Source organism: Triticum aestivum, chromosome 2B, assembly GCF_018294505.1.
Source record: "Triticum aestivum cultivar Chinese Spring chromosome 2B, IWGSC CS RefSeq v2.1, whole genome shotgun sequence".
Taxonomy (NCBI): domain Eukaryota; kingdom Viridiplantae; phylum Streptophyta; class Magnoliopsida; order Poales; family Poaceae; genus Triticum; species Triticum aestivum.
This window is the reverse complement of record NC_057798.1, coordinates 432,414,289-432,430,909: the sequence shown is the minus strand read 5'-3', so window position 1 is coordinate 432,430,909 and position 16,621 is coordinate 432,414,289. Positions and strand designations below refer to the sequence as shown.

At 46.5% G+C, this 16,621-nt stretch overlaps 2 protein-coding genes across 3 annotated transcripts; both read right to left on the bottom strand.

Moving 5' to 3' along the window:
- Nucleotides 1–1,983: 1,983 nt before the first annotated feature.
- LOC123045310 (uncharacterized) lies at nucleotides 1,984–5,917 on the bottom strand. Its single transcript, XM_044468314.1, has 2 exons — nucleotides 5,647–5,917; nucleotides 1,984–4,874 (listed from the first exon to the last, which is right to left on the bottom strand). The coding sequence occupies exon 2, from the start codon at nucleotides 4,737–4,739 to the stop codon at nucleotides 2,538–2,540; it is 2,202 nt and encodes a 733-aa protein (XP_044324249.1). The 5' UTR covers nucleotides 4,740–4,874; nucleotides 5,647–5,917; the 3' UTR covers nucleotides 1,984–2,537.
- A 1,534-nt stretch (nucleotides 5,918–7,451) lies between these two features.
- Nucleotides 7,452–12,448, bottom strand: LOC123045309 (protein NUCLEAR FUSION DEFECTIVE 4). Of its 2 annotated transcripts, none has more exons than XM_044468312.1 (3): nucleotides 11,327–12,448; nucleotides 8,745–9,682; nucleotides 7,452–8,472 (listed from the first exon to the last, which is right to left on the bottom strand). In XM_044468312.1, the coding sequence occupies exons 1-3, from the start codon at nucleotides 11,660–11,662 to the stop codon at nucleotides 7,965–7,967; spliced, it is 1,782 nt and encodes a 593-aa protein (XP_044324247.1). In that variant the 5' UTR covers nucleotides 11,663–12,448; the 3' UTR covers nucleotides 7,452–7,964. The 2 variants fall into 2 exon arrangements, with proteins under 2 accessions (XP_044324247.1, XP_044324248.1); XM_044468313.1 differs by having other exon boundaries at nucleotides 7,457–8,472; nucleotides 11,323–11,442.
- Nucleotides 12,449–16,621: the final 4,173 nt, after the last annotated feature.

Sequence of the window (16,621 nt, the reverse complement as noted above, 5' to 3'; positions counted from 1 at the left end):
GTCTCCATGCAATAAAAAAATTAAAATGTGGGCAAAGGGCGCTGGTGTGTAGTAAAGTTGGATATGCATAAAGCTTATGATCGTGTGGAATGAAGTTTCTTGGAGGTTATTTTACTAAAACTGGGTTTTCATGTTGATTGTGTTATATTGGTAATGCTATTTGTTTCAAGTGTTGAATACATAGTGCGCTTTAATACATAGGAGACTGGAAGTTTTAAACCTTCGAGGGGGCTGCGACAGGGGGCTTCACTGTCCCCTTAACTTTTCTACCTTGTATTGAAGGCCCATTAACTTTGGAGTCTGTATGGAGTCTTCTCTGTCATGCGAAGGTGAAAATAATATGTGGGGTACTGTATGGAGTCTTCTCTGTCATGCGAAGGTGAAAATATTTGTGTGGTTGCAGGAAGCCATCCCTTGTAGAGCCGCTCTCGCCAAAAAATATATAAAGATTGAAACCCAATGTTCCGGTTGTAAAACTAGTCCGGATACCATAAGGTGTATGTTGTTTGAATGCCCTACAACTAAGAAGATGTGACCCCTATTGGGTGTTGATGATGTTATCACGAGGTCCAGATTTGTTGATTTGGCTAGTGAAGCAAGGTTGGACTTCCCTGTTGAGCATACCGGAAGAGGAGGTTTCGGTGCTTGGTCAGGCGAATTTTTAGGAGATTGTTGTTGTTGCAATATGGTTCATGTGGTGGGAACGCGGGAAGTTTCTCCATGGAGAACATACTCAATCGATGGGCTAAATTCTTCTAGTTGTTCGCTCACTAGTTAAATTCTTTATTGCTTGCACTTCGAAAGTGATGGTGAGATATGTGCATGGACCAAACCAATGAGAGGCTATGCAAAGTTCAATGTGGATGGAACTATGATTCCGACTCTCTTCAAGGTGTTGTACGGGCGGTTATGAGAGACCCCAATGGAAAGTTCATAGTAGCGGCAAATGAAAAGATTGAGTTCTGCTTCGATGCCTTCATGGGCGAAGCATTAACACTAAGGTTTGGGCTGCACCTTGCAAGGACAGTCGGATGTGGTGTTTCTGAGCTCGAGCTCAAATGAGCTCGCGACAGAAAATTGAGAAAAGCAATCCAAAAATTTGGAAAAAAAAAATTTGCAAACATTGACAAATGTTTTGAGTGCTCACAAAATTTCATAATTAAATGATATACGTGGAAATTGTGGCATAAAAATCAATGCCCGAGAAGTGTTATATTCAAAAGCATTTTGGAGTGCTGATTATATATTTTTTGCCATGCCTTCCACAAATGTCATTTCAATGATGAAATTCTGCAAGCACTGAAAACATTTGTCAAAGTTCACCATAAAAAAATCAGAATTTTTTGAATTTTGTTTCATTTTTTAGTTTACTGTTCACCAAATGAGCTCGCGAGCAGAATATGACTTTCAAGGTGATCACTACTAAAACTCATCGTCAGTTGCAAGCGACATATTTGATGACTGCTATCTCATGACTTTGGAGTTCACCCATGTCATCTTTGAGCATAGTCATAGATAATGTGGAGTTCACCCATGTCATCTTTGTTCTTTGAGCATAGTCATAGAGAATATGGAGTTCACCCATGTCATCTTTGAGCATAGTCATAGAGAATGTAATCAGGTAGCCCATGAACTAGCTAGTTTAGCTAAGATTTAATCCTCCTAATGTTTAGCCAAAAGATGCCCCTGAGGCTGTAATGTCCAGGCTTGTAAATGATGCTACTATTCTCATGAATGAATAAGGAAAATTTTGAACTTAAAAAAAAAAGATCACCAGCTCTGCCCGTTCACAGGGCATACCAAACCATTCACATGTTCCACTGAATAGTTGAAAACCGGCAAGAGAGTGAACACTGCATTTATCTCGAAAATCGAATGAACATGGAGCAGACTGTATTGTCAACAGCACAAAATTTCCCATCTCCATCATTAATCCAGCCAAGCAATAAAAGGAAAGAGAACAAGCCCACGAGGAGCTCAAGCTTCCACTAAATATAATATTAAATTGCCGAACCAGTTCACCGAGTTCAAATCAGAATTTTGAAATCATCGAGTTCAACATTATATAAGGACGCATCGCTATAGATTAAAGGAAATACAACATCTTAGGTAAATTTGGTACATTAATAATTTCCGGGTACATGGGGAAGTCCAGTGGCGTCTCCCCCCTCGAACTTGATGGCTCCTATGCTCAACACCATACCTGAACAGAGTAACGCCGTCAGCAAGCCATGAGGCTCCATAGCTTTCCTTTGACTAGTCGCCGCATCAATCGCCTCCCAATGCTTCTTTTACTCTAGAAGATGATATCCATGGCGCGATAAACTCCGAGTGTTAGAAATGCCTAAGAATTAACAGTCAGAAGTCCACGACATAAGCTGCTTGCCCTGGCAGTATTGTTCCAAGTCATCAGCCAAAAATAAGATGGCATAATAGAACTAAGACACCAACAAATGTTGACTTGTTGTCATCTGTGTAGTACATTTCACACTTCAGACACCCAAGCTATCTTCAGTGTTCAGAGTTGTTGCCCTCTTCTATTCAGCAGTCTGCGCCGCCACGTCTTCATTCACCTCTGTAATAACCTTAAGAAGGTCCACTGGGGTTGCAGCAGGATCGAGCTCATGACAACCTTCCGGGGCATTGTTGCCTTCTTCACCAGTCAGCAGTCGAGAAGGAACCTGATGCGAGAATCGAAACAGCTCACCCTTTGGTATCCTCCTCACCTCCTTGGGGTCCATGTGCCTATGGAACACAGCTTTGAAGCCAGCAACCTTCAACAATGGAATGACGGTCAGCCCTTGCTCCTCAGTGAAATCATCAATAACTTCAACAATCTCGTATTTATATATCACATCATCAGGTGTAAGCTCGTTCCAATCAGGAGACCAGTCTCGGTACAAAGCCCATGTATCACCTTTCTGAGGAATAATTCTGATAATCCCACGGGGGCCTTTAGTCCAGCTGACTTTGTGCGAAAATATGTTGACTGTTTCCGTAATCTGGTACCTTCCAACCCTAAAATCGCCACATGTTTTCTGGAAACCAGAGGCAACCCAGTTTATTGGCGACAGTTCAATATTGGATTTGGAATTGAGGAAACTCATGCGGATTCTGAAAGGTCTCATTGAAAGAACTTTCTGCACCATTGCATATAGACGAGGCATTCCATCCTCACTGTCATATGTAGCCCATACTTGGTCACTATAAAAAGCTCTCTCTGTGCGATCCTTATCAAAATCATGGAAGTCAGGATCTGGGACATCAATCGAAACAGGCACACGCTTCTGTTCTGGATTCTTTTCATCAGTTGCAGTTGCAGGTATGTGGGTGTCGACACTTATTGAACTGCATAGCTTGAGTCCTTTGCCAGGCTTGCCAGAGAGGACCCCATTTGCCTTTATGTTGTTGTCACTAGGATATACCTTTCCTTCTGACTTCCTTTTCTCTGCAAACCGTGAACATGCTGCCATGCTCAGCTCTTGCAATTTTCCCCGGACGGCTTCTTTGGCTTTCTCAACAAGTAGACCCCGTGTATCAATCTGGGAGATCTCTCTCAAAACATTAGCTCTCCTTACACTCACTGCAGATCTCATCTTTTCCACTGAAGTGCCATTAACCCGCCCCACATCAGTGAAAGCATTTGTCTCTGTGCTTACAACCACTGTTTCTTTGTTATCTCCAGCATAATCCACAGTAGTATAATCATTACTATGCCTTCTCCGCTTTGCAAACCGGCCACGCCTTGAAGTAGTTCTCTCAGGGTCACATGTGTTTCCACTTTCAGGGTAGTTGTAGCTGTAGCTCTCTTCATTTCTTCTAGGTTTCTCGGAAGCCTGGGTACTGTACGCATTTGTGTCAGCTGCAGGCGCTGTCTTGGAGTACTGATTCCACTGAAAGCTTTGACTGTTGTAGGAATCGTAAGTACTATCTTGCTGATACCCCACATGCCCTGTCCCCGGAATGCTAGAAGTCCTGCTTGTTGAGCCATATGAATGTTTGGTGGAACTGTGGTTCTGTGGCTGCTGCTTGGTTGACCAGGAGAAAGATGAACTGCTTCCGTTGCAAGGAAATCCAGTCTCTACCGCCATGAACGCATGATGGCAGTTTGGGCACAGAAGGTTATGATTAAGATACATTCTTAAGTACTCATACTGCATACGGCAGCGATTGCAAGATGTCCAGAAAGTATCAACACCAGCAGGACGAGCAGTAGCCTCAGCAGCAGCCGCCGCAGCAGCCGCAGCGGCGGCGGCAGCAGCAGCATTCTTTCGAGCTCTCTTGGTCGCCTTCTTGTCATACGTATACATGCCATTGGTTACGTTGACAACAGAATGATCTGACCTCTTCTGATCATAAATTGTCTTCCGACTAGTATCAGACAACACACTCCAAGCCTCAGAGATCAGTTTAAAGGCCTCCTCAGCACCGACTGACTTGTTCTTATCAGGGTGCAGCTGGAGAGCTAGCTTCCTGTACTGCTTCTTCACATCCTCTTCATCTGCAAAGGCGGGCAGGGACAAGATCCGGTACCAGTCACTCTCTCCATCAATCTTGGACTCCGCTGCAAGATGAACTTCAAGAGTCGACGCCATCTGGGATATGCCCTCAAGTGATGGGCAGAGATTCTGGGCCTTGACCGCGTACTTGCGTGCGCCCCTGAGGTCGCGCGCATGAAACTTGCTCTCTGCAGTATTTCGTGCTTTCAAAGCTTCATCCATATTGTACTCCACACTCATCTCCACCTTGGAATTAGATCAACAGACAGCTGGACTTGAGCAAGAATGAAGAAGCCCAGGACCAAAGAAATGAACAAGAGTTCACTGCACAGTACTGTTGATCTTAACCTTGAGAGCTATGAGAACTCCATTGATCTGCAGCAAAGTAGGGCAAATGATAAGAATATTGAGGAACAAAATACAGAGCACACTCGATGGAACCGCAAACAACATAGCACAGCATCGACAGCAAAGTGAAACCTGAGAAAACATGTAAACCAAACAGTGAAGTAGACGGACACTGTGAATTTCGGCACTATCAGCCGGAAACGATCTATTAATTTCTAATAACTTGGCAGGACTGGAAAACAATCTGGAAGCGAAATCTATCTCGTCATCATTTAATTTCAGCTCCGCCAAATTTATTTGGCAGTACAACAAATCTACTCCACTAGAATGGACTACGCGCCACTGAGATTTGCTTCAGCGAATCGGAACTTGAAAGCTTAGCAGATCAGCGACCAGAGCTACACCGACTCGCCCAAAAAGGCAATTAATCTTGGGTAGCAAGAGACAGTGCGAGAAAGATCCAACCCAGCTTCCTCCACAAAACTAGAGAATCTGGAGCCGCGGCTCCCCCGGAACAGCGCCAAAACCCAAGCGAAATGAACACATCCAAGTGCCAGGAAGCGTCCAAATCAGCTGAAGAACAGCCCAAAACCCCATCAGGAATCCGGCCGAGAGGACCACCGATCCGCGCGATCCGCGTCCCCGGCGCACCGACCCAGCAGCGGCGCTGACCCCGGGTGCTCAAAATCTAGAGCCCCAAGAACCCTAGGCCGCCAGATCTGCCGCGACAGGCCACGGCCGGCGGCGAAAAGCACCTGAATCGAGAGCCAAGGAGGAGAGGAGGCGGGGGAGGACGTACCCATGCGGATCGGCTGGAGCAGGCGCAGGAATCGGGGCGGATTGGAGGCCACGAGCTCCCCCGAATTGCGAATCCCTCGGCCCCGGATTTAATTTCGGGGGGAGGAGGAAGGAGCTCTAAAAAAATGAAGCTTTTTAGCTCAAGACTTTTAGTCAAAGCCCCAAAAATCGTAATACCAAATGAGAGGGGTAGCAGCAGAGCAGCAGTAGTAGTAGAAAAGGAGAGAGTGTAGGTCAGGCCGTGTGCCTGTGTGTCCTGTAAAAATAGAGATAGATTATTATTCCACTTTGTTTTTTGTTTGCCTTTAAAAGTTTCAAACTTTGCCCTCATTTGGTGCCCCAAATTAGATCCTCTCACAGTCCAGGCCCAAACCCCAGGTCAGGTGTCAACCCAGGGGCTTTCTCGCCATTTCCGGCTCAGATACAAAACATACTGGAGTACTACTAGTATTTCTTTATCTTTAGGGGGGGAAAGCTGAGTTGATTATGTGCTTTAATTCTGGTTTTAATATTATTAATTGCCGTTTTAAGCTGTAGATTTGACGTTAATACAGGGCGGAAGCACATGGGGAAGTGTCCTAAATATCACCAGGTGGGCCCACTCGTCATAGTACTGGAGTGTATACATGGGCAGGTACGTATACGCATATATAAGGTGAGAAACCTTTATTAGGGAGGGGCTATTTCTGTAAAACCACAGCGGTGGGTACAGTAGGAGCGTAACCCTAGTGCTGTGTTGTTAGATCAATCAGATGTGACTAGGGTTGTTTCAGGTATTTCCTACTACTCCCTAGCAAGGATTATGCCTAGGGTTAAGTTAAAATCACAACCACCAGCCACAAAAAGCTTTGCTCTCCTCTCCTCTCCTCTCCAGTCCAGTGAACCCTAATATATATATTTTTTCCTGAGAAGAGATACCTTGTGTGCAGACTGAGAACCTTTTCTCCCCCCCCCCCCCCATGTGGGCCCCACTCTCCCTGTTACCCTTTAAGTACACACACACACACACCCTCTCTACATCATCACCTCACCAGCAATTTGTACTGGTATCTCAGAGGAAATAATAAAAGTAGGCATACGACAATAGCAGCACAAGAACTAGCAAAATATCTAGCACTGCTGACACACCTGCTACTTATATTCTGTTATTGCAACAAAAAAATCCAAGGATGCTGCTGGTAATACATCATGGCACAGCCCTAGGTTCAAATTTGCCTCATTTGAGCATGCAAAGAAAAAGTAGACAAGAAGAGGGAGTCTGCATTCAGCTCTGAGCTGCATCCAGTTTCAGAATGCCTCTTGTGTGATCTTGAACCATGCCACTCTGTGCTCTTGTTGATAAGCCTGGAGATCCCAGCTGTTCAGATTTCAGTGTGTAGTAGGTTAACATTGATTACAGATTGAGCTACTGTAGAAAAGTGTCTTCACAAGGAAAATGTGGCAGCTGACTTGTGTGAGAACTGAGCCGAGCAGATTGTGTTTCTGTCACTTTGTTCAAGAACTGATAGTTGTTTGGCAGTAGCGCCTAGGAGCTGAATCTTCAGGTGATAGGATCAGCTAACATACATGTTGCCAGTCACCAAAGGAAGATCACTTGGATAATAATGTGTCATGTTCACAAGCCTAAACAACAAAGTCTGTAGGAGTTTTGCTGCCAGACCAAAGTAGGAGCGTCCATGATGGGCAGCACAGATAGATAGATAGATAGATAGATGGCCAGATCTGCAAGTAGCTTGAAGTTAGGTAGTTGATGTGTTCAGTTTCAGGATGGAACTAAGATCACAGTCAAGGAGCATACCTGGCACATAAATAGCACGGAAACTCCAGCGACAAAAAGTGGAGGTGCTCCACTCCACAATCATTTTGCAGTTTGAATTCCTGACTCTGGTCATTTGAGGGTATTATTCCATAGTATACTACTCCTTATATATATACATGAAAGAGCATGAGAACATTTACTAGTCACAAGTTTCATACACGGCAAGAAAGTCTAATAAAAATAGCCGGGCAGTTTCACAAGTTTGATGTTTCCAGCATTGGCAGAAATCATACAAGGTGTTATCATCAGAGAGGGTTCATTACAGCCAAAGTAAAGTAGCATTTGACAGATAAATACACAGTCGCATCCTCGGACAAAAAAACCCTGCAATTTACATCTGGGGACGGGTTGCTTACAGTACAAACTATAAAATGGTCTGCAACTATACAAACAAATAAACTTTAACTTCTTGTATCTTGGTTCATGTATCATATGTTTAATAATGTATGTATGGTACATGGTACAACGGGGATGGTCTATCCATGGAAAAAAAAAGTTCATCACCGGACAGATCGATAGAGGTGAGAGTAGACTCGCTTGGTCCTGTGAACAATGACAAGGCTCAAGCCAGCACCCACGACGCAAAACGCCGACATGATCAACGAGCTGACAAAGAAGCAAACAGCCCCTTCACACTTCAGTGGCCCATCTGCAAGTAAACCCATGCCCTGAAGAAACTGTGGAGACGACGACGCTGAGCTTTGACGGCGCTGTGCTTGCCTCTCAGCTTCATAGTCATAGAAGCTACTGGCAATGAGACCTGAGAAGATCAGCGACCCTGTGGGGTTTGCTACTGTGAGGAAATTATACATCGCGCCAAAGTGTTTTACGCCGAAAAGTTCAGAAACAGCAGCCGGCACAATAGCCCAGTGAGTGCCATATCCAAGCCCAACCAGGAAGGTTCCCATGTACATAGTTCCAGGCCAAGCCATTGCAAAGAGGAAATGTCCAGCAGCCATGAGTATCTGAGCCAAGGCCAATGCTATGTGCCTTGGGTATTTATGTTCCCTGATCATCAGAAGAATAGCTGGTCAATGTATGAAGAAAGCCTGGCCAAAATTTGAGATGTCTGCAGAATTATCCAAATTTGACAAACAAGTACCATGGTAGAATATTACAGTAGAAGTCAAGTAAATATGAGTCACAACTACGATAAAAACTACAGTAGTATTTCTATATTTTACTAATAATACAGGTACTGAAAAATGATAGCAATCATTTTTATTTGCTGTGTTAACAGTGGATGCCAGACCAAAATGTGGAGAACCTAGTGTTGGTACCTGACAATATTCTCAGAGAAATAGCCACCTCCAACACGACCAAGGAAGTTCCATATGCTCGTCAATGACACGAAGTTATGTCCGTCTTCGAAACCGGCAGCTTGGCTCATCTGACCCAAATTATCAATCACCGTCAGCCCGGATCCAGACCCGAGCAGAAGCGATAACCAAATAAGCCAAAAATCAGCCTTGACCAATGCCTGCATCAGGGTGAAGTTCTCCCCCCTACGTGGTCCCTTCCTGACTCTAACCCCACCTCTTGCTGCAGCTTGAACTAACTTGGTCTGCAAGTCTGCAATTCTCCTCCTCCTTTCAGATGGGGATAAAGAGTCTATGTCTTTAGGCTTCTCGTCTTCCATCTCACTTAGAATCAACTCTGGTTGATCCTCCCTTTCATGTGAAGTACCTGCCTCTCCTTTTAATGCTTCAGACAGCAGAGCCTCTTCATATGGACTTGGATATTCAGTTTTCAAGCTAAATGTCAGGACCACGGGGATCGCGATCGGTAAAATAAGCAAGATGAAAAGAAACACTGTGAGAGAAATAGCCACATTATCACTCACTTCCAGGAAATCTTGGACTAGCATGACACCAACGAGATATGAGGCAAGGAGCAAGCAAATGGTGTAGATGAACATGAAGCTGTTCTTGTCAGATGACCGCACCTGTCGGTGACCTCCGACAGGCCTTATAACAAACATGAGGCCAATGGCAACAAGTGATGGCCCGACTGCGACCATGAAGATAAGAGTTGCATGATCTGGTGTGTGCATTACTGCAAACAGTTGAGTCAGAATTGCACTGCTAAGCCCAGCAAATCCTTTCAGAATGCCCACAGTTGGGCCCCTGCTCTTTGGGAAATTCTGGATGCATGTAACTAGTGAAGTTGTGTTGAAATATGTCTCGCCGTTGGTTCCAACAAAGATAAGGACACACATCTGTATTAAAAACGTCAAGAAATATTATATTAGTATAAAAAATTAAGCAAAAGGAAGCAAATAACTACCCAAGTTCCAGATTTTTTTTTTGTATTTATCTAATTGTGGGGAGCCTTGGCGCAGTGGTAAAGCTGCTGCCTTGTGACCATGAGGTCATGGGTTCAAGTCCTGGAAACAGCCTCTTACAGAAATGTAGGGAAAGGCTGCGTACTATAGACCCAAAGTGGTCGGACCCTTCCCTGGACCCTGCGCAAGCGGGAGCTACATGCACCAGGTTGCCCTTTCTTTTTATTTATCTAATTGTGGGGATTTCCTATTTTCTCCACATAGTTTGGAATCCTGGCCATCTGGATAACAACGAAATTCAATGGTCAACTTTAGTTGGAGTCTTGGAGAAGCCATTCTATAATGTTATACGTTCTCAGGTCTTGAACTCAAGACCTCTTGGCTCCGATACCATGTAGAAGTGTATGCTCTAGCCAATGCAACCAAAAGACCAATCTGATGGAAGAGACTAGGCAGCACATTATACGTCAACACTGCATGGCAAGCAACAAATGTGTGGATTACATTATCCTGAACTGCACACGAACATTTGCTTGACGAAGCAACTGAGGCTGTGTAGATAGCTCATATATCCTCCAGGCTTTTTGGGAAATTAAGAAAATGATGTGGACAAACTAATTGTTTACTTGTAAATAAGCAACCATTCAGCCATTCACCGGTCAATCATAGTGATTGTGATGATGATTTATGATATGCCGTGCAGATTTTGCAATCAAACATCACACCTAGCAAAGCTATGTGCACCCTCATGACAGCCATAAATTTACAATATACTTCTGACATGTGAGAAATTTGGAGAAACACAGGAAGTTTAGGAAGTAAGACTTGACTACTTTGCCATCTAATCCAGATAAGGCCAATAAACTTTATAGTGAATCCATTATAATATTAAAGAGAAAAAATTGTGTTACGAAAGCAGCATCATATTTGAATTAAGAATAATCTCTGTTGCATCAGTTCACGCTGATAAAGAATTAAAGACTTGAATAGTGACAAATAGGCTATCTGTTGCTGTGACAGTAAATAATTAGGCATAACATGGTGACTACTGAAAACAAAAGTAGTGACAAGGACAGGTTATTGTAAATAAAGAATACTACACTAGAAGAATGGACCATTGGTGGGCCGGCATTTCACACTTAAACATGTGTGATTGGTCAATTTCACAAGAAAGCCGGTGCCTAGAAAACTGATTTAATCTAAGATGTACCCTCCCTCCACGCCATTTTCATCAGCTGATCCTATCCAGCCAGCCAGTAACCCTCATTTTTATTTAATTATCATGTGCTCTGCGGTCTACATCACATCTTAATCTTAGGCCCACCTTGTTTGCAATTCCATAAACAAATTGGCACGACGACCTGAATGTATTGTGTGTGTAATTCAGCAGCAGCATTCATAGTTGAGGACCATTTTGAACAGCTCTGTGATTCAATCAGATTCATAGTATCATCAATGAATGAATGAATGAATGAATGAATCTACTAGTATAAGAAAGAAACAGGGCACAATTCAAAAAGAAAGAAAGAAATAAAGAAAGAAAGAAGCAGCGGCAGAGGAGGGACTTGACTTACTGACCATGGAGAGAGGCAGCGGCGGCGCCTGCTTGGTGACTATGAGCCAGAGCCATCCGTATCCGAGGAAGTTCTGCAGGGCGCCGATGAGCAGCATGGCCCAGGCGGGCAGCATGGCGGAGAGCGAGCCGGCGAGGAAGCCGACGCAGTCGCCGAGGTCCTTGGCGATGCCGAGCGCCGCCACATGGCGCTGGTTGTAGCCGAGCGCGGCCTTGAGGATTGGCGAGATGGCGCCGAAGAGGTAGCCGATGCCGGCCATGGACTGCAGCCACATTGCGGCGACGAAGACGAGCCATCGGTTGGTGGAGAAGGCCCTGAGCCTGTCGGCGAGCATCCCCATCCCCGTCGGAGTGCCCAAAAAAGAAGGCTTATGCTTGCTGTTGGGGAATTGGAGGGAGGTCGCCCGAGGTCAAGGATTGGATTTCGATGGTGGAATGGAATGGGAGGAAGCTATCCCGTCCTGGAGCCGCCGGAGAGATTGGTGGAAGGAAGGAAGGAACCAGACCGGACGCAGATTTGGAGCCAAAAAAAGGAAGGCTTTTAATGGCAGGGCGCTTGGCTTGGCTTTTGCTGGGGTCAGGTCAGGTGGAGGCGGTGGCGCTAAACAAAATTTGTTTAGGCTGGTCATAGGGGGAGTAACATAGGTGGTAACTTAGGTGCCACATAAGCAAAAATGATGAGGTGGCAAGTAGTTAATGAGGAGAGAGGCAAATAGAGTAACATAATATGTTACCATCACATAGCGCTTTCCAATGCAAAATGAGTCTACAAAGTAATAAATGAAGACATGTATGTTACCACATATATGATACTACCCACTATGAAGGTAGTAACATAGACTAGTAACATATGCATGTTACTAGTCTAAGTTACTCTCCACTATGAGCAGCCTTATCGCAGAGGAGGAAGAGGAAATGATGGCGAACGAGAAGGGAACACCTTTACACCAATTGATGAACCGAATGCAGCAAAAGTCGAGGAGAAAAGCAGTGGCAAAAGACGCAGTGCTCAATCGAAAGAAAGAATTTATGATGGTTGGGAAGATAGAAGAGACCGAAATGATGAACTGGTATTTGTGTGAGGATGACTGTATTTCATGCGATGAGAACGAGATGGTCAGACGATGAGCAAGCGGAGAGAGGGCGGGAGAGTTGAGTGCGCACGAGGTTGAGTTTATTCCCGGATTTATGAGGAGACGCTACTACAAGTTGTGAAGTTGACCGCATGTTTTGTTTTGTAAATAAATAATCTGCCACCAAATGATCGGATTCGGCGGTACCATCCCATCATACACACGTGACACACGTTCGCCGAAAAATGGAGCTAGGATCCCCCCTTTCATGCCAAAATAGTAGATCCATGCCAGCTGCTATCAGTCTTTTTCTTTTTTGAGAGAGAGAGATGCTAACAATCAATCATCATAAGAGCATATACAATGCCTACATGGAAGGGCGCACCATCACGGATCAGAAAGGCAAGGAGGAAGCCTTCTACAATGCCTACAAGGAATTGTTGGGCAAGGACGTTGCTAGAGAGTACTCGCTAGATTTGGAGGGGCTTGGAGTCCCGCATGTGGATTTATCGGAGCAGGACCGGATATTTACTGAAGAGGAAGTGTGGGCTGTCATTAAGGATCTCCCCTCCGATAAAGCACCGGGTCCGAATGGGTTCATTGGTTTGTTCTTTCAAAAATCCTGGGAAGTGATCAAGGAGGATCTGATGGCCGCTATTCATAAGCTGTTCATTGAAAATGGGAGGGGCTTTGGGAGGCTTAACCAAGCTCTCATCACTCTCTTGCCGAAGTCCCCGGATGCTTCTTCTGTCTTCGATTTCCGGCCGATTAGCCTTGTGCATAGCATGCCCAAGATCGCATCCAAGCTTCTTACCTCGAGGCTTAGGCCGCGTATGGGAGAACTTGTCCAGGTGAATCAGTCAGCTTTCATAAAAGGGAGATGCTTGCACGACAATTTTCTACTCGTGAGACAAGTGGCGAGGATGATGCACAAAAGGAAAGCCAAAGGTGTTCTGCTCAAGCTTGACATCACTAAAGCCTTTGACTCCTTGTCATGGCCGTTCCTGTTTGAAGTGTTGCGAGCTAAGGGCTTTTCGGAGCGGTGGATTTCTTGGATTGCCACCATGCTTACGACGGCTAGCTCAAGAGTGATAGTGAATGGGCAAGCGGGAGATAAGTTCATGCATGCTAAAGGGTTGAGGCAAGGGGATTCGATTTCCCCTTTGCTCTTTGTTATAGCCATGGATATCCTTACACATATTATTATCAAGGCGCATGAAGCTGGAGTTATGAGTCGCATTCTTGGATGCAGCCCGGTGCATAGGCTGTCATTATATGCCGATGATGTGGTCCTGTTCATCAAACCCACACGGCCGGACCTGGCGTTAGTCAGAGAATCTCTTACCATCTTTGGAGTTGCCTCTGGACTGAGAGTAAATTTTGCTAAATCTGCGGCTATTTTGATTCGGGCAGAGCCGGAGGATGAGGATATTGTGAAATCGGCGCTGCCCTGGAAGCTTGCCACCTTCCCTTGTAAGTACCTTGGGTTGCAGTTGAGTATATGGCAGTTGAAAAGATCGGAATGGCAGCCTATGGTGGACGCGGCCCTCCACATGTTGCCAGGATGGCAACGGGGCTTGGTGACTAGACCAGGCAGGCTGGTTCTCGTCAACCAGGTCATGAGAGCACGGGCCACCCACCACCTTATGGTTGCGGAAGCGCCTAAATGGGCTCTTGACAAAGTGGACAAAGGATGTAGGGCCTTCTTCTAGGCCGGGACTGAGGAAATCAAGGGAGGTAAATGTGTTGTATCTTGGGCGAGAGTATGTAGGCCGAAGCTCATGGGAGGGCTAGGCATCATTGATCTACACAAACACGGCATTGCTCTAAGGTTGAGGTGGGAATGGCTCAGGCGCACGGACCCCTCCAGGCCGTGGCAAGGGCTTTCCTTAGTTGTGGACAAGTCGGTTGCGCAAGTGTTCAGTAGCTTGGTGAAATGGAGAGTTGGTGATGGGGACAAAACATTGTTCTGGAAGGATAGATGGATCCAGGGTGCTACCATTGCAGAGGTCGCTCCGTTGGTGGCAAAGTCGGTTCGTACGCAAGTGGCCAACAGGAGACGTGTCCGAGAGGCACTTGACATGCACTCATGGATGCATGATGTGATCGGTGACTTATGTACGGAAGGCCTTACCCAATTTATAGGCCTTTGGGAGATACTTGAGGAGGTGCATCTGGATGAGCAGTCCGAGGACAGTCTGATTTGGGCTTGGAATGCGTCCGGAACGTACACTGCATCCTCTGCGTACAAGATGTTATGCGAGGGAGGAGTTAGATTCCACTCCTTTGGAGCTATTTGGAAGTGCTGGGCCCCTCTGGCGTGCAAAATCTTCATGTGGCTAGCAGTCCAATACCGGCTATGGACTTCCGACAGAAGAGTGAGGCATAACCTACAAGATCAAATTTCCCAATGCTTTCTTTGTGATCAAGAGGAGGACACGGTGGATCATATTTTGCTGCAATGCGTGTTCTCGAGGCAAGTTTGGTTCACTTGCATTCTTAGGATGGGATTGCCCACGGAGCTTTACCCAACATACGATTCCGGTTTGGTGCATTGGTGGTCGAACACTAGAAAGCGGTTTCTAAAGCACGCTAGAAAGGGGTTTGATTCTTTTGTCATGCTCATCTGCTGGACGTTATGGAAACAAAGGAATGCGAGGGTGTTTGGTTCGGGCCAGATCAAGAGTGAACAAGGCACGGTGGACACGATCTTTGATGAGTTGAGGATGTGGGCCACGGCAGGAGCTTTTGGAGAGCAATGTATGTTAGAGTAGTCGAGTAGTGTGTGAGTGGAGTGGTGGCTCGGTCGGGCTGGTTGTAGCCCAGCCGGCTCTTTGTAAACTCTTGTACATATCTCTCTCCCTTCTATAAAGGTAAGGTACGCCATTGGCGTACCCTCGAAAAAAAAAACATAAGAGCATATACAACCAGACCTTTCAACCCCGCCTCATACGGCCAGGCGGGCCGCCCGGTCACTGACCGGCCACGTTTTTTGATCCAGACGGACATCTCAAATGCCCGGGCGCCGCCACGTCGGTCTGACGGTGGGGTCCCACGCGGAAACGCCCGAAAACCCGGGGGTCCGACGGACGTTGCGCCCGTCGCCGCCTGACGCCGCTCCGGCTCACCGCCCAAGACCAAATTCAGCTATTTAAACCGGCCGGCGTCCCGCAACCCTAACCCATCCCTCCCCCTCTCCGCGCCGCGAGTCCGAGCCCACCCACCTCCTCCCTCTCCCGCTCCAGCGACACTCCGGCGCTCCGCCATGGTCCGGAGCAAGATCACCTACTACCCCATGCTGACGCCGGAGTGCCGCTACGAGATCCAACAGGAGATCCGGGGGAGGCAAGTCGCGCGCTTCGCTGTCGGGATGCCTCCGGACTCGCCGGAGCCGGAGGAGGAGGAGGAGCACCAGGGAAAAGAGGAGGAGGATGAGGAGGAGATGGATCTGATGGAGGTGGAGGAGCAAGGGGAGTCGGACCAGCAGGTGTCGGCCTTTAACATAGAGCAGGCGGAGGCGGAGTTCGCCGTGGCCCAGTCCAACGAGATGGCGGAGCAACGGGCCATCCTGAAGTCCGTCCAGGATGAGGCCTATGTGGAGGCCAACCGGGTGTTCCTCCGGCGGTAGCTGGCAGAGTCCGACGCGCTCTTCGCCGAACTCGACGCGGAAATAGAGGCGAGGGAGGCCGGAATGGAGCAGCCGGAGCTGCAGCTGCCGCCCATGCTGCCGGAGCCGGGCACGGAGATCGTCGTGATCTCCGACGAGGAGTAGGTAGAATCGAAGTGCGTAGGTGCTGCTTTCTTTTGCATGTCTTTGTATGGATATAAGAATCGAGTATGAGATGTTCGGATGCACAAAGTGAAATTTGAGGCGTGCCCGCTCATTGCCCGTGGACCGGCGCATCCGCGGGCATTTGAGGGGTCATATTTGTCATATGTGGTTGTAGATGCTCTAAGGGCAACCTCAACCTATCAACCCAAGCAAGCAGAAGATTTGTCTGTTTTTTTATCCGCTTGAGTGACCAAATAAACAGACGTCAGGCTCACGTCCATCCTTCACTAGGCGCATCACCCAATCGGGCAACCTATTTGGTGTGTCTGTCAGTTTTTCTCCGATAACCAAGATTTGATCTATTTTCATTAAACATAGCTTGGTGGGGGAGAATGAAGGGAGAGTTGAGTAAGCACGAGGTTAAGTTTATTCTGAGATTTATAAGTAAGGAGACA